The 20,963-nt window shown below is 39.3% G+C and overlaps 5 protein-coding genes across 11 annotated transcripts; 2 read left to right on the plus strand and 3 right to left on the minus strand.

Moving 5' to 3' along the window:
* Positions 1-519: 519 nt before the first annotated feature.
* Br140 (bromodomain-containing protein 140) lies at positions 520-4,777 on the plus strand. The gene is made up of 9 exons (XM_014357095.2): positions 520-1,058; positions 1,290-1,572; positions 1,675-2,067; positions 2,151-2,613; positions 2,706-3,008; positions 3,090-3,264; positions 3,346-3,653; positions 3,731-4,393; positions 4,470-4,777. Exons 1-9 carry the CDS (start codon positions 873-875, stop codon positions 4,651-4,653), a joined length of 2,958 nt encoding a protein of 985 aa, XP_014212581.2. The 5' UTR covers positions 520-872; the 3' UTR covers positions 4,654-4,777.
* A 40-nt stretch (positions 4,778-4,817) lies between these two features.
* Positions 4,818-6,964, minus strand: LOC106642344 (beta-ureidopropionase pyd3). Of its 6 annotated transcripts, none has more exons than XM_014357101.3 (6): positions 6,831-6,964; positions 6,221-6,341; positions 5,903-6,156; positions 5,433-5,821; positions 5,025-5,342; positions 4,818-4,959 (listed from the first exon to the last, which is right to left on the minus strand). In XM_014357101.3, the coding sequence occupies exons 2-6, from the start codon at positions 6,325-6,327 to the stop codon at positions 4,876-4,878; spliced, it is 1,152 nt and encodes a 383-aa protein (XP_014212587.2). In that variant the 5' UTR covers positions 6,328-6,341; positions 6,831-6,964; the 3' UTR covers positions 4,818-4,875. The 6 variants fall into 6 exon arrangements, with proteins under 6 accessions (XP_014212587.2, XP_014212584.2, XP_014212583.2 ...); XM_014357098.3 differs by having other exon boundaries at positions 6,779-6,964; XM_014357097.3 differs by having other exon boundaries at positions 6,221-6,370; positions 6,831-6,963.
* A 446-nt stretch (positions 6,965-7,410) lies between these two features.
* On the minus strand, positions 7,411-10,392 carry LOC106642327 (beta-ureidopropionase-like). Its single transcript, XM_014357077.2, has 5 exons — positions 10,116-10,392; positions 9,766-10,016; positions 8,210-8,598; positions 7,808-8,125; positions 7,411-7,731 (listed from the first exon to the last, which is right to left on the minus strand). Exons 1-5 carry the CDS (start codon positions 10,211-10,213, stop codon positions 7,645-7,647), a joined length of 1,143 nt encoding a protein of 380 aa, XP_014212563.2. The 5' UTR covers positions 10,214-10,392; the 3' UTR covers positions 7,411-7,644.
* Positions 10,393-11,328: 936 nt separating this feature from the next.
* LOC106642328 (beta-ureidopropionase-like) lies at positions 11,329-13,378 on the minus strand. Its single transcript, XM_014357078.2, has 4 exons — positions 13,155-13,378; positions 12,812-13,062; positions 11,962-12,668; positions 11,329-11,668 (listed from the first exon to the last, which is right to left on the minus strand). The coding sequence occupies exons 1-4, from the start codon at positions 13,280-13,282 to the stop codon at positions 11,585-11,587; spliced, it is 1,170 nt and encodes a 389-aa protein (XP_014212564.2). The 5' UTR covers positions 13,283-13,378; the 3' UTR covers positions 11,329-11,584.
* Positions 13,379-16,256: 2,878 nt separating this feature from the next.
* Positions 16,257-20,581, plus strand: eas (ethanolamine kinase 1). 2 transcript variants are annotated; one of them, XM_014357085.2, is made up of 9 exons: positions 16,257-16,494; positions 17,431-17,550; positions 17,630-17,965; positions 18,306-18,433; positions 18,512-18,649; positions 18,746-19,011; positions 19,087-19,313; positions 19,400-19,622; positions 19,782-20,581. In XM_014357085.2, exons 4-9 carry the CDS (start codon positions 18,308-18,310, stop codon positions 19,855-19,857), a joined length of 1,056 nt encoding a protein of 351 aa, XP_014212571.2. In that variant the 5' UTR covers positions 16,257-16,494; positions 17,431-17,550; positions 17,630-17,965; positions 18,306-18,307; the 3' UTR covers positions 19,858-20,581. The 2 variants fall into 2 exon arrangements, with proteins under 2 accessions (XP_014212571.2, XP_014212570.2); XM_014357084.2 differs by lacking the exon at positions 16,257-16,494 and adding an exon at positions 16,715-16,886.
* Positions 20,582-20,963: the final 382 nt, after the last annotated feature.

Here is a 20,963-nt window from a genome sequence, read left to right on the forward strand (position 1 = left end):
TATTAGGTGATAGGCGCGTGTGTTATTAATAATTATTTATTTAAAAGAGTGGCTAGTAAGCGCCGTGGGTCATCAGGTGACAGGCGCTTGTGTTATTTATTAATAATTGTTTATTTAAAAGAGTGGCCAGTAAGCGCCCCGGGTCATCAGGTGATAGGCGCTTGTGTTATCAATAATTATTTATTTAACAGAGTGGCCAGTAAGCGCCCCGGATCATCAGGTGATAGGCGCTTGTGTTATTTACTAATAATAATTTATTTAACAGAGTTGCCAGTAAGCGCGCTGGGTCAAAAGGTGATAGGTGCTTGTGTTATCAATAATTATTTATTTAAAAGAGTGGCCAGTGAGCGCCCCGGGTCATCAGGTGATGGATGCTTGTGTTATTGGACCTTATTTGAATCTCGCGCGTCACCTTCGGTACTAAATTTTTTTTGATCTAGTGATTTCCCACGTCAGAGAGGTTGGGTCCTAGAGAATTCCCAAATCTGGCCGGAACTATATCCCATCGCTGGTTTTCGGATAGATTCATAGATAACCCGATGACCGTAACAACGCGTTAACAACATTTAATCAAGTCTGTGCTCTCGCTAGTACTTTAAGGTATCGTCTCATCAGCTAGCTAGTGTACGTACAACTTCGAGGTCGCGACGATCTTGCATTTTCTCTCATCGCAACGAAGGTACGAAGGTCCAAAATAACGACAATCTACAACCGCCGAGCCGGTCTGCTACTGCTACTATACCAAGAAGTCGGCGTCGACGTCATCGTCGTAGTCGATTAGTTAAAAACAGCAGCGGTATCATCGGCGTCCTGGCTTGCTCGTGCTCTCCTCGACTGGTAGCGGTAGATCGCTCATCCGCAAGAGTAAAAATATGAGGACTCCTAGCCATTCGAGCAGGAAAAAAAGCAAGAACCGCAGCAGGTTATCCAAACAACAACAGCAACAGCATCAACAGCAGCAGAAAATTGAGACCAAAGAAGCAAGTCCCGGTGCTGCTAAAGCTGGCGCCACTGGCGTCGACGCTTTACCCGTCCAAGAATCTAATAAATATGCTGTGGTAAGTTGAAGAGAAGTAGTGCTATCAGCTATTTCTTTATATGGTTTGTAGGGGCTTAAAATCGTTGGAGGTGAGTGTCAACAAAGTGCAAGCTCAATTTGGTATAGAGTTGATGTTTTGGTTCAAGTGCTGGTGTTACTTTTGATCTCAAAAATTGCTAATGTGTTTCTTTAAGGTGTAAAACAGAAACGATGGTTGGTTGAATTTAAAGCTTTTTTTTTCATATCTTAGGTGATACCTTGGAAGGAGGATGTAACTAAACCAGTTAAACTGCAGTTCACTGAAAGTATTTCAATACTTCCACAGGATGGTTGCGTGGAGGAAGAGAAAAGTTCTCCCCACAAGAATACTATCACGATCAGCGATAGAGAAAAAGAAGATAAGGCTATCTTGAGTTCCCTACCAGTTGCTGTGGCCAAAGAAATTGATGGATATGAAAAACAAATCGGGGAAGCCGAAGCCCTTCCCAACTCATATGTCAGGTTTATGGAGCGCAGTGGAGAAGAACTAGACGGTACAAATGGCAGTTTTTAAACAAAATACAATTATTTACAGACGTGTAATCACTTAAAAAATTAACACTGTGTCTTATTAACAACGAAATGTTTTAATGCAGGAGAAGTTGAGTATGATTTAGATGAAGAGGACTCGGCATGGTTGGCCATAGTTAATGAAAGACGAGCAGCCTCTGGATTACCAAATCTTGAACCAGACGTTTTTGAGCTGTTGATGGATCGATTAGAAAAAGAATCCTACTTCCAACAACAGAGCAACGGTGGTAGTAGCATAGCTACTCTTGGCACAGCTGCTGACGAAGATGCTGTATGCTGTATCTGTATGGACGGAGAATGTCAAAACAGCAATGCCATTCTCTTTTGCGACATGTGTAATCTAGCTGTGCATCAAGACTGTTACGGAGTTCCTTACATTCCAGAAGGCCAATGGCTTTGTAGACGATGCCTCCAGAGTCCTTCAAGGGCCGTTGATTGTGCTCTCTGTCCTAACCGAGGTAATTGCGTCATTTGCGCCATTACTGCTTGCTAGTTTACTCATCAATTTCCAGAACGACTCTACTTGATTTATTTTCCATAGGTGGGGCGTTCAAGCAGACAGATCAATCGGGTACATGGGCGCATGTAGTTTGTGCTCTCTGGATACCCGAGGTTAGATTCGCCAATACAGTGTTTCTAGAACCAATTGACAGTATTGAAAGTATTCCAGCAGCTCGCTGGCGCCTCGTCTGTTGCGTTTGTAAACGGCGGAATGTCGGTGCCTGCATTCAGTGCCACAAGAGCAATTGTTATGCCGCTTTTCACGTTACCTGTGCCCAACAGGCGGGACTCTGCATGCGCATGCGAACCGTCCAACCTACCAACGGCGAGCCCATGTTGGTTCAAAAGACTGCCTACTGCGAGACACATTCACCACCAGATTATCAACCCAATACGAATCCGACTGACGCTAGGAGGCGGGCTATCGCAAACAAGAAAAGCTCCAGTGCACCAGTTATCTCTATACCAACCATTCCACCCGAGCGTATTCGTGAAATAGCTAGGTAAGTTTGGCCAGACTTGAATGACGAGTGAAATGTGGTTTTTGTGACTCTCAATCTTAAAGCAAAAATTCCTTTTTTGAACATTCCTGCAGCCTAGCTGAAGGATTACCAAAAAAGAATCAGCTTATGCAGCGATTAATCGCCTATTGGACGTTAAAACGTCAATACCGCAATGGTGTGCCATTATTGCGCCGACTTCAAAGTTCGCATCCACATCCACGGGCACCACCGTCGTTAAATGATTCTTCGTCGCCGACGCCAGATTCAGAGTTGCGCGAAGAACTTGGTAACCAGTTGAAATACTGGCAATGCCTTAGACAGGATCTCGAGCGCGCAAGACTACTGTGCGAGTTGGTGAGGAAACGTGAGAAACTAAAGAAGGAACTGTTTAAAGTGTAAATTTCAATTTATACGACATTATTCATGAGCCTGGATGCATGTATACATTAATCAGTTGACACTTTATTTACACACAGGAAAGAAAAGTGCATGTGGTTTGAACTTAGACCATTAGATAGCTTATTGAAAATAGTGATCGAATTATTGAAATTGCGGGATCCAAACGACATATTTGGTCAACCAGTCAACATCGAGGAAGTTCCCGATTATTTGGACATTGTCACTCATCCCATGGATCTCTCAACCATAGAGGTCTTTGTTTATTATCATTAGTGCCTTAGTAAATATTAAAACACGTCTTCAATGTATAAATTTCTTTTTAATTTTCCATAGGCTAAAATCGATAGTCAAGAATACGACTCGATATCTGCTTTCGAAAGTGATTTCAATTTAATGGTAAGCAATTGTCTTGCTTACAATCGCAAGGATACCATGTTTTATCGCGCGGGTGTCAAAATGCGAGAGCAGGGCAGTATTATTATTGAACAGGCTAAAAAGAACTATCCTGAGTTTAACGGTTCCAATGCAGTTGAAAAGCACGTCATAGATGAGGCTGAGCAACCACAGCAGCAAAACGTTACGAGTACGAAACGGAAACGTGAACGTAGCTCACGCGTCCGCAATGACTCCGAAACAGTCAGGTAAGCATGAGTATGTACTACTTGATACGATTACAAAAATAATCGATATTTATAAAGAATACATTTCCCATAAAAAGTGGCGACAAAGAGACATTGTCATCGAGTGCTCTCAGCATAAGCCCTGGAAACGCAAGCAATGCAAACACAAGCGGTACCGGTAGCGCTCTAGGTGCAGTCAGTGGTGGAGTCAATCGTCGGACAGCCGTGCTCTTCACTCGGAAGGCCAAAGCTCGTCAAAGTCGTGGTCCTTTGCACCGTGCAAGCCCGGAAAATGAGCAGAAGAAACAGAGCGATAGTTTCCGGGTTTACCGGAGCGGAGGAACGGACAGTGACGTGGGCGAGCGGGACAGCCAGTCGTCGAGTTGCAGCAGTTGTTCGACTAGCCGGTCCACGAGTCTGGAGCGTGAAGACGACGAGATGGAAGAAGACGAGGTGCCACGCGTTGTCACGGTCGTGCCCAACAAGACTAAGCACACAACGCCAAAACTCGTCAGTAATGCGACTACCGTCAATAAGATGGAGGTTGACAGTAACGGCTCGTTGACGCCTCTACAGCTTGTTTGGGCCAAGTGTCGAGGTTACCCTTGGTATCCAGCTCTGATAATTGATCCCAACACTCCTAAGGGCACAGTGCACAGGGGTGTGCCGATACCTTCGCCCCCAGAAGATGTACTTGCACTGAAGAATAATCACAAAGATCTCGTTCATCTTGTTTTGTTTTTCGACACCAAAAGAACATGGTACGTAGACACGAGTGAGTTGTACATCAAATTTTTGTTTTTCCTTTAATATATCGACATATTTTCTTCATCACAGGCAATGGCTACCTGGTGAAAAATTAGAGCCTTTGGGGGTGTCGCAAGAATTGGATGACGGTAAATTGATCGAATCTCGAAAACCTACTGATAGAAAAGCAGTGAAGAAGGCTTATCAGGATGCGTTACTTTACCAAAAACAAACTACCGGTTCATCGACGCTCAACTCATCAGCTAGCGATTAGTGTGTTTTTTAATGTCAATTAGATAGCTCTTGTATAAAGTTTGTTTAATCCGTTCAAAGGATGACCATAATCGTTGCTTTTTTCGTAAGAAAGCTCATTATGTTTAATAGACGTTTCACGCGTTTGATATGTATGAAATAAATATGTTTTTACACTATAACTGTAAATTGATAATTTTTCATTTGAACTTTTCATTTTTAGATACAAATATGGGCGCACTGTCTACTTTTTCACAACTTGCGGCTGGAAATCAGGCTGCGCAGCTTGCGTTAATTTTTCGGCGTACATGTCAAGTCTCTGAGTCATCTGTAAGAACAAAAGTGAACTTTGACGAATGTTTTCTACGTTCCTTGACGCTGTAAAGTACTAACCCTGAATCCCCAGGAGTCTTTTGTCTGTCTGCAAAGATTAAGATCCAACTCGGCCACGAGTAAACCGTCCATGTGACGATTGAGGCCTCGCGTTCTCGCACCATCTGGAGCAGCCACATAAGAGCTGCCGTAAAACTGTCCAAACTCCTTGTGCGCTGGATTGCCATCCCCGGATGTAAAAGCATTGGGGAAAATCTCCGTCCCAACTCGATTGATCGCACAAGTGTAGTAGCTGTTGGCAATTGCCGCGTTGCGCGCTTCTATTGGCCACAGTGGTTCCGACAAATTGCCTACCGTAGCCGACGGGTTGAACACGATCTGCCGATTTTACCGTAAAATAAAAACTTTGGTTTCCTCATTCAAACTCGAATACGCAGAGTGTTTACTACAATAAATAAAACAACGCACTTCGGCTCCGTTGATACCGAACATGAGCCAATTCAACGGGTGATGACGCCCGTAGCAAATATTAATACCGATCTTCCCGTACGGGGTGTCAAAGACCGGATGGCCGGTATTTCCTTCCATGTAATAGGTTGACTCGTTGAAGTCACCTACCCTGGGTATGTGATTTTTACGGTGCTTGCCGATCACTCGACCGTCGCTACCGATCACCACGACCGTGTTCCATACTGTTTCGCCGTGGATCCCGTCGCGCTCGAGGATCGGCGATATTATGACCATACCGTGCTTGAGGGCAAGTGACGACAGCAACTCGGTCGTCGGGCCCGTTACTGCCTCCTCCGCGAACTCGTTCCAGGGGTACTTTTCACGAGTACAGAAGGCAAAGGGCATCGCTATGATTGAGAAAAACCCGCATTACCGATCATTATTTCGTCATCTTTAAAATGAAAGGGACGGAAAAAAAAAAATCTCACTCCAAGCTTCCTGAAGACAAACGATGTTGACGTCGCACTTGGCTGCGTGATCGATGTATTTGGTGATCTTTTTGTAAATGGCATCGCGCTGCTCCTTGATCGGCGCATCTGTTGGCAGGACGATCGAGTTTTGGATCAGACCGACTCGAACGATTCGCGGGGGGCGAAGTTGCTCCGCTCGAGAACCGCCTACTTTCCAGCCTGCAACTTCACAACTTGTGCCATCGCCGTCCAACGTTGGTATATCGAGTTTCCTAAAGCAATAAACAAAAAATGTAGTCCCACATTACAATTAAACGCCAGAAATGATACACTTACTCCAATTCACGACCGTAGAGGAGCCTGTTGACGAAAGACCTATGCTCCGGAGCGAGGTCCTTATCCAGCACCTCTTCCAGCGACAACTTGTCCAACTCCAGGCTCATTTTCGGCTCTGTATCTTCAACCAGATCGTCACAATCAATACATCTGTATTGGTTCATGTGTTATTAAATATTCGTTCGACTCGGGTTCTTGCCAGCTTCTGCGCTTGTTTTGCTAAATCATCGAATCCGATATCATGATTCTCGCGAGTGCAATTACTTTTGTAAATGTTACGTGCGCTCTCGCCGCGATAAGATTAGAGATGCAAGTGAGTGGTTTTTTTTTTTTTTTTTTTTTTGCCACTCGATTAATATACTGCCGTGAGTTTGAGTGGATAAATTTGTCTCAATATTGATTCATTTGATAACTTTGTAGTAAGTTGGTAAAAAATATGTATAGCATCGACGTGTGAACACTTTTAATTACTGGATTTATTAAACAATGATATATTTTTTTTTTGTAAATACGAATGCAATCAATATTAAATAAGTAAATCTAAAACTCTGCACTTACCGGCTAATCCACACACGTTGAATGTTCTCAAAAACGTATCATCAACTCTTACCTTAAAATTTATATTTATATTTGTAATGATTCGGGGCTCGTTGGAGTAATAAAATTGTGACCGGAAATCTTGTGGCGTCTCGTCGCTTGGCTCAACTTAAAATGACGACGCTAAAGTCCAAACGCCAAAGACGTCGAGTGTAAGTATATACATGCGTGTACGTTATGTACGTATACGTATGTTGCGTGTGTATACATGCAACGACATCGACATCAGCTGCTTCGGCAAAATGTGCGTTCGTGCGCGTAAAAGCGTTTGAAATGAGATGGAGAGGGGGACTAAAGGAAAGTAGCTGATTAAATTCTTTTTTTTTTTTTTTTACTTTTTTCATTTTATCCTTGCCGATATTTTTTTTACCCGTGTGTGGTTACTCGATTGGATTAACTTTAATAATCGTTTTTGTGTATATTTTTCATTTACCTGGTGTTTTGTATAGTTGATGATTATTCTAGTGTACCGGATAATAGATGATTACAGTACAACATGTTGTTTTGGCAAACGAAAAAATTTAAACAACGTTTTACGAGTTGTACAGGTAAGGAAGGAAGCGTGAGAAAAGGTGCAAAGTACATTTACTCGGTTTAACGTGCAACAATCGCTTTTATTTACGATGCTTTCGTATAAAATCTCCATGAATCTGCAACTTGTTTTGTGTGAAATAAAAAACAGATATCAGAAACTCGTAAAAAAAAAAAAATAAATAAAAATAGTACATATTACTCTTGTAACAAGTAACGAGAAAATTGGATGAAAAAAAGGAATCAACGACAACCATTGTCGAGCAACGATGTTTTTGTACCCGCCTCGCGGAGATTTATTTTCTACCCACGATCTGCGGCTCGTAGTTGGGCTGGGCAGCCTTGCTCAATTCCCGAGCGTAAAGGTCCAACCGGCGGGTCATCTGCAACGACGAAAAACCGTTTGACATATACATTTTCCACTTGCGCGAAGTCGAAGAGACAAAAGTCGCGGCTTACCGGGAAGTTCCTCGAATCGCGCATCTGCCTGCACAGGTTGAGGTCGATCTCGGCGAGGAGGACGCCGTCGCCGGTGCGACTCAAGCTGGGGGTGCGCGAGCCGTCGGGAGCCGTGATGTACGAGGACCCGAAGAACTCGCCCAGCTCCTTGTGGGCTGGCTTACCGTCGCCGGAGGTAAACGCGTTGGGGTAGACCTCGGTGCCGACGCGGTTGATGGCGCAGGTGAAGTAGCAGTTTGTTATGGCCGCACAGCGGGCCTCGATGTGCCACAGAGGCTCGAACTGCTCCGCGATTATCGCCGAGGGATTGAACACGATCTGGAAAGGAAAAAGTACTGCGTTTTTTCAGAATTTTCTTTTTTTTTTTTTTTTTTTTTTTGTTTTTGTTTTTTCTTCGCTCACCTCGGCTCCGTTGAGGGCGTACATGAGCCAGTTCAACGGGTGGTGGCGGCCGTAGCACGTGACGACGCCGATCCTGCCAAAGTGCGTCTGGAAGACCGGATGGCCGAGGTTGCCCTCCATGTAGTAGGTAGACTCGTTGAAGTCGCCGTTCCTGGGGATGTGGTTTTTCCTTTGCTTGCCGAGGACGCGGCCGTCCGTGTCGATGACGACCGACGTGTTCCAGATGATGTCGCAGTTGAGCTCCTCTCGCTCCAAAATCGCCGAGATTATGACGATGCCGTGCTTCTGGGCCAGCTTGGACATTAGGGTCGTCGTGGGCCCTGAAACTGCATCCTCGGCGAACTCGCACCAGGGATACTTTTCGCGGGTGCAGAAAGCCATTGGCATCGCTGGAATATTTTTTTTGTTGTTGCTTTGATTAAACTACATATAATATATACGCTTTTTTTCAGAAGTACATTTTTTTGGGACAGCTGAAAAATTCATCCCGATGGTGGATAACACCTGTATTATTTTGTGAGTGGGCACGAGATATTATACGTAGTGCTGAGTGTAAAATTAAAATTGTTTTCTCTGCTTGTATATGCGCAAAGAGAAATTTTTCTCCACTTGCGTTTTCTCGAGACGAAGAGGTTTCTTCATCGCAGAAAATTCAAAGCATTTGCCGATCTCCGTCGTATGCACTGTGAGTACATATATCTTTTTTAAACCGACTAATTGTCATAAATTATATTCATTCTAATTCTTTTTAAAGTTGAACAATGAACGCGAAAAGTTGCAAACAGTACACATTGTAGCATCGAAGAATAATATATATGCGTACCAGTACTGCAAATTATGTCTTCACGTAATCGTAGTTTTTTTCCTCCAAAACCATCACGCCTATCTTGCATTATTAAAAAAAATCCACCACTATGGCGTGCGAAGAATCATTAATGGACGTTTATTGCGTAAGCGTGCGATGCTGGAATATTCTAGATGGCAACGGTGCCTGCATTCCATCGACCGGTATCATTTATTCATTATGCTCCCTCGATCATGTATTATTCAAGTATACACACATGTAATATCATAATGATCCGAGCCACTCCTATGGCCATTTAACTCGTGTGCATCTACGCTTTTTGCAATTCATACGACGCAAATTAAGTCTCCAAGATGACAGGTTTTCTACGCAACTGTTCAAAGCCAATTGAAACCCCCCCTCACATAATTTGCAAAGGACCGAGGGTTGCACTTTTTTTTCTTCGACTCGCGTACCTTTTTAAATTAATTTCATTTGTAGTGATGAATTAGAGGATTTGCCAATTTTAGATGAAACTGCACGATAAAAACACGCTCAAGCGGAGAAAAATAAATCACACGATCCACAATTGGATTGGGGCCGAGTATGAAGGATCACAACTAAAACTTTTTCACTCGTTGATGAAAATGTAAGATAAATCGGTATCATGATCAATTAAAAAAAAAAGTTGAAACGAACGGTAAAAACGGAATGGTTAAGCCAATAAATAACGAACAATAGCCAAAGGGGGTGGGGCAGGAAGGAAACTCACTCCAAAGTTCCTGCATGCAGACGACATTGGCACCGCACGAGGCCGCGTGTTCGATGTACTTGCAGATCTTCTTGTGTATGGCGTCGCGCTGCTCTCGAATCGGCTCCGTCGTCGGCAGGACGATGGAGTTCTGGATCACGGCGACCCGCACGATCCTCGGGGGCCTCAACTGCTCCTCGATAGCACCACCGATCTTGAAACCCTTAAGCTCGCACTGGACCCCATCCTCGAAAGCCGGCAGCTCGATCGGCCTGTCGCGTAAAAGAGCGCACGTCGGGGTGACCAAGTGGGTTATCGGTATACAAAAGGGGGAGTCGATAATAATTATCGAGAAAAAAATCGGGGCTTACTGAACGTGCTCGCCGTAGATGACCCTCTTGAGGAACTTTTGCTGGTCCTCGGGCACGTTGTCATCGATGACCTGTTCGACGCTACGGTGTCTGTCCATTTTATCTGAGGGAATATTGTACCTGCAGCAGACACGACCGGTGATTGCAAGAAACGAAACAACGTATCCGCGGATGGCTGGAAATCGTTACGAGGCGATCGGGTACTCGAGCTGGATTGCGAGCTGCGGCCCTCGGCACGCGGGCTATATATAGGCAAATAATCTTGTACCGGGGACTCGTTTCGCGTAGCAAGTCTCGTTGTAAATCGTTTTGCATGTGTGCGTATATACGTGGGAAAGTGTTGATACATATAAATTTACGTTTAGCTCGGAGAGGGTTTTTGTGTGTACATGTGGTTTCGTTTGGTATATTTCTCAATCAGAACCGTATACAGTATATTTCATCGTTGGCGGACCACTTGTTCGTTACTTTCGTGTTGTTATCTCCAAGTTTATTTTGCTTATCAAAAGCGGTGGGTCAAAGGCTTTCGTCATTGTTACCATTATTATTGGCTCATCGGTACATCGTGACCACCGTTTGTTGTTCACTTTTCACTCGATATATTTATAATGTGTATGCATTTTTCGAGTACGTTCCCCCATCTACATACGGATATTTCATGATTGTACGCCACGAATTTGTTTATTCCACAAACGCGACGGCTTAAACGTCGATAATCGTGTGTTTTATGAGGACGATAACGTTTTTTTTCTTTCTTTTTCTTTTTTTTTTTTTTTTTTTTTTTTTTTTTTTTTTTTCTTTTGGTGCAAAGTACAACGAGAATGAATCAACACTTTGCTCCAAGATGAAAAATAATCTCAAAGCTCTGCCCAACTCCCAATTTTCCAACGTATTAAGCAACACGATGAAATAAATGGTACAAAAGTACTGATTCGATTGTAATACACAATTAGGGCGTACACTTTTATTAATGACAATATACGTTGTGTTGCATATTTACGGAATTTTGATAAAACAATATAGTTAGCATCGTTCCTTTGTGGGTAGCTTTAATATGCATTGTCACGAGTTTCGTACAGTATAAATCAAAACCGAGACTACTTTTTGAACCCATAGCACTAACATATATGGATGAATAATATTTATTATTATAGTATGTGTGATTATGTTCATCAATGATGTGACATGATTGTAGGAAAAAAGTAAACATGCGTCCCTCCATAGAATTGTTTCAACAGTTTTATTAATAAAAATATAGAAAAACATATAAATACTAAAATATTCAAATGACTATTGATCGATATAATTAAATCAACAAGTTAAAGCGGTAAAAAAATACAGTGTTCTGCAGACAAACATTTGACGATCCCGTTTAAAAGTCAAGCACGTTCGAAATTAAAATGATTGTTCTTTTTCTTTTTTTTTTTTTTTTCTTTTTTTTTTACAGCAAGAATACATAAACTGTTTACTTATTGCTTAACGATTTGTGGTTTGTAATCAGGTTTCACCGCTTTGGCTAGAGCTTCAGCATACATGTCGAGTCTCGCAGTCATCTGTAACACATAATAATAGTAACAATCTTGAATTATTTTAATAAAATTTACTCATATTGAATGACACGCAAATAAGATTACTCGAGAATACCTGCGGGGTACTTGAATCGCTTTATTTTTTTTTCCCCCACGAGTTAAATCATATACGACAATTACAAATTATCCTTACCGATTTTTCTTCCTACCTCATCACGACATGGTAAGTATTAATTATTACCGACACGTGTAACCACGTCCAACATTTTACCGATAAATGAAAATGTAAAAAAAAAAAAAAAAAAAAAAAAACTCACCCTGAAGCCCCAAAAGTCCCTTATCTGCCTGCAAAGGTTGAGATCGATTTCGGCGACGAGCAGGCCATCCTCGTTCCTCGACAGCCCCGGAGTTCTCGTGCCATCTGGAGCAGCCACATAAGAGCTCCCATAAAAGTGTCCAAAATCGTTGTGCGCTGGTTTTCCATCCCCGGATGTAAAAGCATTGGGAAAAATCTCCGTCCCAACTCGATTGATGGCACAAGTGTAGTAGCCATTGGCAATAGCCGCGTTGCGCGCTTCGATCGGCCACAGCGGTTCCGACAGGGTCTTGGTGGTGGCGCTCGGATTGAAAACGATCTCCGCTCCGTTGATACCGAACATGAGCCAATTCAACGGGTGGTGACGCCCGTAGCAGGTGTTGATCGCTATCTTCCCGTACGGGGTGTCAAAGACCTGGTGGCCGAGGTTGCTCTCCATGTAGTAGGTTGACTCGTTGAAGTCGTTTTTACGCGGAATGTGGTTCTTGCGGTGCTTGCCGATCACTCGGCCGTCGCTACCGATCACCACCGACGTGTTCCACATGACCTCGCCGTGGATACCGTCACGCTCGAGGATCGGCGATATTATCACCATTTTGTACTTGCGCGCGTAGGAGCACATCAGCTCGGTCGTCGGGCCCGAGTCCACCTCCTCGGCGAACTCGCACCAGGGGTACTTTTCCCGGGTACAGAAGGCAAAGGGCATCGCTGTGGAGAGACGAAACATGTAAACACAATACATGCTTGCGGATTATTGGAAAATCGGTTAGTTTACGTTTTACTGCGTGTACATATTTATGTGCATCCGGTTCTATGGTAAAGTGGCAGCTGTAGTGAAAGTATATACTCACGCCAGCCCTCCTGGAGGCAGACGATGTTGGCGCCGCACGAGGCCGCGTGTTCGACGTACTTGCAGATTTTCTTGTAAATGGCGTCGCGCTGCTCCTTGATCGGCGCATCTGTTGGCAGGACGATGGAGTTCTGGATCACGGCGACCCGCACGATCCTTGGGGGCCTCAACTGCTCCTCGACAGCACCGCCCATCTTGAAACCCTTGAGGTCGCACTGCACGCCCTTTTCGAATTTCGGCAGCTCGATCGGCCTGGTGGAAATCGGTATGCGGTTGAAACATCATTTGTGCCATTTTTTAAGTGTTATTTTGAAAAGGAATCGCCTTGTTGTGTGCGACAGTACTCGACTTCGCGGCCATAGATGATTCGCTTGACCTCCTTGAGGATGGGCTCGGGCAGATTGTCCTCGAGCATCTGTTCGAGGGTGAGGTGCTCGAGGCCGGTCGTCTTGGCGTCTCCGAAGATCTCCATGCTTTGGCCTATTGCGCTTCGACAATTGAGTGGATGAACAACAACAACAACAACAACAATAAAAACGAGCGCACGAGTGTGGTGACAATCGAAAGATAAACAATTGTCGACTTCTGGATCGGCTGATCTTCGTGCCCGGGCTTATATAGACGTCCAATATCGGCGAGTCGATAAAAATATTTGCAGAAATCGTCGCCGGGGATTGGTCGGAGACAAGAGTTATGCAGCAGGCCGTTGCTCCGTCTCTCTTTGCCTCCATGTGTGTCGTGCAATGGTCTCCTCGTTGACAGTATATTCTAGATTTTTCTCTTATTAAAAAATTCATTTCATGACGTTGCATGTATACATGTCTATATATCGATGCACAGGTCAGCGCGAGGGTTATTATTGTCGAGAGATAGATTTGAGTTATCGTTATTAGGAGTACGGCTATGGAGTAAGAATAGTGATGGTGTTAGGGGGGAAAAATTTTCAAATGACATTAGATAATGTGGCATTTTTGTAAATAATCCGGAAAATCGTTATCAAGTGACCCTCTTTTCTTATTTCTCCTGTGGATAAATCTTGCCTATATCTTATTGTTCTTTGGAGAATAGCGTCCCTTCCTATATGGGTGTCGTATGTCAATCAGTCACAGCACTACATAGGCAACGTTGATGTTTGATATACGTGTCACACATTTTTTTTTTTTTTTTTTACTTATCCGTTAAACAAGCGTATTTTCTCGAATACCCGGTATCTTTACTTTGCTGCTTCTTTTCACTTCTAAATGAAAATTTTTCTGGTAAAATAATTTTTGCATTACATAAATAGCAATTTTTCATATGCAGCTCAAACCTCAATCTATGCATAACTTGTGATACGGTATGAGCACCAAAGCTGCTTCGCTGAAATTAATATGCATCATCGCCATTAGTAAACACCAATTTCCCCCTTCCCCCTGTATTATTTTATACTTCACCAAGTGTCCGTATACACATTACGTAGGGAGAGCATAGATACGCTGGTGTATCCTATATACTTAATGGAGCGCAATTTTCCACTTGTACTCAATTAAACCAACTGTTGTACATACTTGACGTTTTTTTTTTTTTTTTTTTTTCCTTAAAACACGTCGATAATCTCACTTGCGTAACCGATACACATGGGTATTTATGCGTTTTTATGCAGCATTATTTTCAACAAACAAAGTAATAATACTGCAATGATAAGTACATTTATCACATTCGTGCTCTAAAATCGCATGAAAAAACTAAATGAAAGTTACAATTCATACAAGTATATAGTTAACTTATGGCACGACAAAATTTTGTTGAAAAAAAAAAAAAAAAGAGTATGATCGATCGCGCTGATAATAAGTAAGCCATGTGACTCGATTCCCGTGTACATGTATTGCATTTCATATACTTATTGATAAATTTAACTTTACCCTTTATTTTGAAATTGAATCAATTGTAAAATTTATGTGGACTAGCACTCTTTTTAATATCAAAGTGTTTTTTTTTCGTATTGAGCAAAATTTATTTTTAAAAATCTACGTGCGAACAAAGTAGTTTTTTTTTTTTTTTTTAATTAAAACAAACTTGTACATGTATTTTTTACAATAGCCGAAATGTTTGTTTAATCAATTTCATTTCATTTGATGTAAAAAAAAAAACAAAAAAAAACATCAACTTTGGGTTCATTGTATGATATCCGCGTTTTAATCCAAGAAGTATTAAATGAATTTAATAATTAATTAAATGAGATAAAAATTATCAGTACTTTATTTTGATTCCTAAAAACAGATGAAATAAAAAAAAAAATTTCTTACGACATTGCAAATGTATTTAAATCTAAAGATAAACCGCTTTCTCTTTTTTTTCCTCGGGCGTTTCAAATATAATTTTTATCACTTAAACTTTCGAGTTATAGTGTAAGTAACAATTTTTTATAGCAGAAAATTACTGAAACTACATGTTTGTTCAATGTAAACAATTTTATTATTTATATTTCAAACCGCAAATGACCAAATATTCGAACAGAATTTTTTTTTGTTTATATTTAGTACACATATATTTTATGTTGTATATAAATTCATGAATTGCGTCGGCACCCAAGCGGAAATTTTTTTTGTGATTAAGTAACGAAAAAAAATAATAACTAATAGTAATATTTTATAAAGTCCAGATTTGAAACTATAATAAACTCAAATAAGTATTATTATCAGTTATTATTTTTTTTTCTTCCGTCACGAATGTCATTATAGAAACATGGAAAAAAGTAGTAACTAGAAACAACTTTTATGATTAATGATCACTATTTAATACTTGACTTTTAAGATTTTGAAAAAACTAATTGCTATTAATAATTGTTAATATTATAGTATATTTATTTTTTTTATATTCTATATCAGATAGAAAGAAACAATAAAAAATAATAATCTTTATGGGCACGGTTGTACCGTTCGATCTCACGAGCAAAAAAAAATAATAACTAATAAGTATTTAAAAGTTTTAGTAACAACTTATGACAGACAATTGTAAATAAGTCTTATTACTTGTCTCAAATCTAGACATTAGAAACTGTTATTATTTTTTTATATTTCCTACTAATTTTAAAAATAATTATTACCAACTTATGAAACAAAATTATTTCCGCTTGGGCACGATGGCATTTTTTTTTGAGGCCACAGCCCAGGTGGTTAAACTTTTTTTATATGTTCGGTACAATTTTTAATGTAGAAACAAATGCAGAGAAAAATATCAAGTATATGGAAATTTTTTTTGTTGGCAGCAATGTTAAAAAAAAAAAATAACTGCAGAATCATGAAATACTTTTTCACGTTTGTTTCAAACTATTTATCTGTAAATATAGTCATGTACTTGCAATGATTTGTTTAACCAAAAAACATTGACGAGCACATTTGTTAATTGCCATTTTTTATTCACGATAAAGCCGGTAAGTATACATACGAGATTTGCTTCGACTTTCGCTTGCAGTCATTGGTGATCGTTTGTTTACATCATCATAAATGTCAACAAAGCAGACGCCTATTCACAGCACTTCGGAGTCATTTGTGGGAGCAATAAAGGGTTAGGCTAGGTTTGAATTAGAGAGGGTTATGTTTTTGTGTATTTTTTGTGACTTTTGTTTGTTTTCATACAATGCGTAAGTTGTAAAATCTGCTGGAGGACGATAAGAGCGACGTCCATGATTTGCATCTTCACAAAGTATAACTCTGTCACAGTTTTATTTTCTCATTTCTATATATGTAGTCGGATCCTGTTTAGTATATAGAGCAAGGCGAAAGGAAAGTGGGTGGGTAGGGAGCTGGGGAAATCGATCTCTCACGTCCGAATCCGAAACTTCGAAGAGTGTGTTTGCTTTGCCCCACTGTTTCTGCAATTCTCTGCTAAGTACTTACTAAATTTTGTTTGTCACGTATTTTTTTTTTTTTTGTTGCAAATTTCGTGCGTAGTGAATGGCATCGTTACTTACTATTTCAATGGCAACAAAATTTCAGTCATGAGTAACTAAGTACTTAACTTATTTAGCAACCAGCAAATGATAAATGTTGTGTTTAATTGTCAATTTGATGAAATACGTGGTCGGTTAATTTGGTGTAAGTATACATGTATAATTGCACCTACTCGCGAAATACATGTGATATTTTTGCACTAATATTGCATGAGTGTATTTATAGTGAATACTTGGAAACAACTAATAATAAGATTAAAACTGCAAAATCATACAAATTTGGAGTAGTCTCGGTGTGGTTGTAACTGCAACTTATTTATTTCTTTTTTTTTTTTTTATTGATTTTTTCTCCATTTTCAATTTGAGCTTCTGACTATTTGTCTTTTGTCTAGTACGTTTGTCATGCCTAATGCGTGAAACAGTAGTGCATACACGCATGAGCGACACTATAATTATGATTTAAAATAAAAGCAAACATTTATTTTAAATTATATTGATTGGTTGAATGATTCAATTACAAGATAAATTTAATTAAGCATTATAACAGTTACTGGATAGCTGGAGAATAGAGATACATGTAATATATTACAGCACTGCATGTTCAAAGGCACACATGGGACGTTTGAGAACATTTTTGCACTAAGTATAACTTGCAGCTGAATAACCAGTAATTTCCTTCATTTGAACAGGTATAATGCTTTTCCCTACTCCAAGAAGAAGTTAACTATACTCCATGAAGACATGTGACTATGCTACACAACAGTGCCACACAGAGAGAGATGGAGTGAGAGAGGGAAGTGAGTTGTGAGGTGGGTACCTTGTTTTAATTCTAACAATCATAATGCTACTGGAGCAGCTAGTCTGTGATGGTTTACATTTTGTTATCAGCTAGCAAATGCTACTCAACAACTGGCCTGGCAATTGTTGGATCAGTGTCAGTTGAGCCACTGTCTCACAAAGTTAAAAAATTCATCTTTCTGGAGAGTATTCAGCTGAAAAAACGTTATCGATGAAAACTTCTACCTCGATACAGCATAACTTACCTTGAGTTTCAAATTGTGTTTATTAGAATTTCAAACAAAATCGTGTCAAGTGATAAAAAAAAAAAAAAAAAATACTTGCAGTTAAATTTATCCATCTAAAGAAAGATAAGAAAATAAAAAGACAAGGTTGTTTTTTTGTGATTCAATACCTTGTGACTGATAAGCAACACACCATCTTAAGGTATTTCACGTTTATAAATGTTTATTACACCTGCGTTTTTAGTTTGATTTTGACTGTGCGTTTTGAAACATATAGTTTCATATTTCTTGTTATTATTTACTTAAAAACAATAGATTCATAAGTATGAAATGTAAAATATCTGCTATAATTTTTAATTTACTATCAATTAGTGTGCACTCATATTAATTACATAAAATAATTGTTAGATGTTTACTAATAAATTTAATTCGAATTTTTTTTCAATATTTCATTTTAAATAAGATTCATGTAACAATAAAAATATCCCTACATATATTCAAGTTTTCAATTACAATATTTTGATCCATAAATCACGCATTAGGAATGGAGTCTGGAATAAAAGAGCCGCACTTCAATATTTCTATTTGTGAAAATGACATAATAAACGGTGCTATGGAAATTGTAAAACTCTTGAGACCTATGTGGCCTTCTGACCAGCTATTACATAAGGTAACGTGTGTAATACGAGATAACTCGTGATAAGCGAGACTTAATAACAGGAAAAGTAAGAATTTTTTAAATTTCTAGATCTTTACCAATGGAATATCAAATAAATTGGTAGGAATTTGGTGTGGAGATAACTATAATGAAATGGTGCTAGTCAGAGTTTATGGGCACAAAACTGATCTTCTTATTGATAGGAAGCAGGAAATTAGGAATATAAGGGTATACATAGACTATTTTACAGTTAAAACAATTAATGCATACAAGTTTTCTGTTTCTCTTCATTTATTTATAAAACTTTTCAATTTAATTTTAAAGGCACTACACAAGGCCGGTCATACGCATTCCATTTATGCTACGTTTGACAATGGACTTGCTTACGAGTTCATCGAAGGCGATACGCTTACTGTTGACACAGTTAGGAAGCCAGAAATTTATAAACTTGTAGCTCAGCGTATGGCTGAAATGCATTTGCTTCAGTCAAGTACCGATCAAAATCAAAGCGAGCCAATAATATGGCGAAAAACCGAAAAGTTCATGCAGTTGATGCCAAAAAGTTTCGACGATCCAGAAAAACGAAAAAAGTAAGCGTTTCCTGTTACATATAAATTTTTCACAAGCTTTTCAAAATTTTACGACATCGAAAATGTAACTTGTAGATTCGAAAAGTTGATAAAACCTCATTCCTCGTTGCTACACGAGTATCAAACTCTCAAGGAAAATCTTTCGAGGATGGATTCTCCTGTTGTCTTTTGTCACAACGACTTGCTCCTGACGAATATACTTTACAACCAAAAAGAGAACAAAGTAACATTTATAGATTTCGAATATGCGGCCTACAACAGTCAAGCCTTTGACATAGCAAATCATTTTGCTGAATTCGCTGGTGAGATAATAGCTTTTATCGGAAAACAAATAAGATAAGGATAAAATTAAGGTATGCTCGAATGATTTATTTTAATGGCTCGACAGGAGTGGATAATCCTGATTTTTCTCTGTATCCCGACGAAGAGTTGCAAAAATCGTGGCTCAAGATTTATTTGCGGACTTACAAAAATATCGAGGACGTGTCCGAAGATGAAATTGCGAAGTTGTACAAGCAAGTTAAACAATTTGTACTAATGACGCATTTCTTCTGGGGCTGCTGGAGTCTCATACAGAGTCAATATTCACATATCGACTTTGACTTTTTAGAGTAAGTGACCTTCATTTTGACGCAAAAATGAAAGATCATTGCCCACCTCGTACAGATGACAGTATTTTTGATTAAAAAAAAAAAAAAAAAAAAAAAAAATTTATGTAGTAGCAACTTTAAAAGTCTTGACGTCTTAACTAATAATTATTTGCTTTATAGGTATGCAGCTCTTCGATTTAACGAGTACTTCAGGAGGAAATGTCACGCAAGCGAAAACGGCATCAGGAATATTTAAAGATTTTACCGAGAACAGTAAAAAAAAAGAGTGAAATCGAGATGATTGCCAAAGATCTATTGTATTGACAATAGACAATAAACAATTTTTGTTGGAAATACGTTGATCGTACTGGCGTGCAATACGTGGAAACCAAGAAATTATTTTATTATTTTTAAAAATATTTGTACATATGGAAAAAAAAAAAAAAAAATTGTGATAGCTGTACCTGTAACATAAAAAAGTGCTACTTAGTGTAAAAAATTTAATATTGAACATGGAATTGTTGCTGAACTTTGTATTAACACTATTAGTATGGTATATACTTTTGTTTGTCGAAATGAGTATATACATGTATTATTTCGAATCTAATGTATATTCAAAAAGTTATTGGAGGCACTAAAATTGCATTTAAAAAAAAAATGTTATTGTTAACATCGGTTTTGTCGATTGCATGACTATCAAAGATTTGAAAAAATTAACAAAGCTCCATACAAGTTCCAAATTTACGTTTGCAAATGCTGCAGTAATTTTCACGGAAAAAAAATTTGTTGGTTGAGTGGATGAATTTGATTTACAGCGTTTCAACGAAATAAATTAAAAAAGTGGAAAAATGAAACCTGAGCCTACTTATTGTAATATAATTTTGGACAAATAAAAATGACTCGCGAATCGCTGTGCTTGATTTTCAACAATGACACACGTCCTGTTATTAAAAAATTTTTTTAATTTTTCATGAAATACTCGTGAGAACACAATATCATGTTTGGTTTTCGTGTCGGTACAGATTCACAATGAAGAAATTTTCGTAAGTTCACATTCACTTTCCTGAGAATTCTCATCTTGATCATTGCCCCGACTTTCTCTCTTAATTATTCGTCAGAGATTACCTCGGCATCACAATAGGAGTATAACAATATTAAAAAGTAATCCTGACATATGAATGAAAAAAAATTTTCCTCGCCATTGTGTTATTGTGAAAAAGTTTGAGTAAAGGATCTGGAAGATCAGAAAGTTGTTTCGTGCACTTGCTTAACGCGGTATATTACAACGTAACAATGGTAAATAGTGTATTTTACAATAAACATATACGCATGGACAATATTTATAATGATACATACATTGGG

This window comes from Copidosoma floridanum, unplaced genomic scaffold, assembly GCF_036245765.1.
Source record: "Copidosoma floridanum isolate Cflo_tuat_1 unplaced genomic scaffold, Cflo_Japanese_pri ptg000006l, whole genome shotgun sequence".
NCBI classification, from domain to species: domain Eukaryota; kingdom Metazoa; phylum Arthropoda; class Insecta; order Hymenoptera; family Encyrtidae; genus Copidosoma; species Copidosoma floridanum.

Coding starts and splice junctions, on each gene's coding strand:
- Br140 (XM_014357095.2), top strand. CDS start 873: ATGAGGACTCCTAGCCATTCGAGCAGGAAAAAAAGCAAGAACCGCAGC. Junction 3,654..3,730: donor AATGACTCCGAAACAGTCAG/GTAAGCATGAGT, acceptor TCCCATAAAAAG/TGGCGACAAAGAGACATTGT. Junction 4,394..4,469: donor TTCGACACCAAAAGAACATG/GTACGTAGACAC, acceptor TCTTCATCACAG/GCAATGGCTACCTGGTGAAA.
- LOC106642344 (XM_089598885.1), bottom strand. CDS start 6,384: ATGAACCAATACAGATGTATTGATTGTGACGATCTGGTTGAAGATACA. Junction 5,822..5,902: donor TTGTCTTCAGGAAGCTTGGA/GTGAGATTTTTT, acceptor TCTCAATCATAG/CGATGCCCTTTGCCTTCTGT. Junction 5,343..5,432: donor TCGGTATCAACGGAGCCGAA/GTGCGTTGTTTT, acceptor TAAAATCGGCAG/ATCGTGTTCAACCCGTCGGC.
- LOC106642327 (XM_014357077.2), bottom strand. CDS start 10,213: ATGGACAGACACCGTAGCGTCGAACAGGTCATCGATGACAACGTGCCC. Junction 10,017..10,115: donor ATCTACGGCGAGCACGTTCA/GTAAGCCCCGAT, acceptor TTTACGCGACAG/GCCGATCGAGCTGCCGGCTT. Junction 7,732..7,807: donor GCGATTCGAGGAACTTCCCG/GTAAGCCGCGAC, acceptor TCGTCGTTGCAG/ATGACCCGCCGGTTGGACCT.
- LOC106642328 (XM_014357078.2), bottom strand. CDS start 13,282: ATGGAGATCTTCGGAGACGCCAAGACGACCGGCCTCGAGCACCTCACC. Junction 12,669..12,811: donor CTGCCTCCAGGAGGGCTGGC/GTGAGTATATAC, acceptor GTCTCTCCACAG/CGATGCCCTTTGCCTTCTGT. Junction 11,669..11,961: donor GGGACTTTTGGGGCTTCAGG/GTGAGTTTTTTT, acceptor TATGTGTTACAG/ATGACTGCGAGACTCGACAT.
- eas (XM_014357085.2), top strand. CDS start 18,308: ATGGAGTCTGGAATAAAAGAGCCGCACTTCAATATTTCTATTTGTGAA. Junction 19,012..19,086: donor GATCCAGAAAAACGAAAAAA/GTAAGCGTTTCC, acceptor TGTAACTTGTAG/ATTCGAAAAGTTGATAAAAC. Junction 19,314..19,399: donor TCATTTTGCTGAATTCGCTG/GTGAGATAATAG, acceptor ATGGCTCGACAG/GAGTGGATAATCCTGATTTT.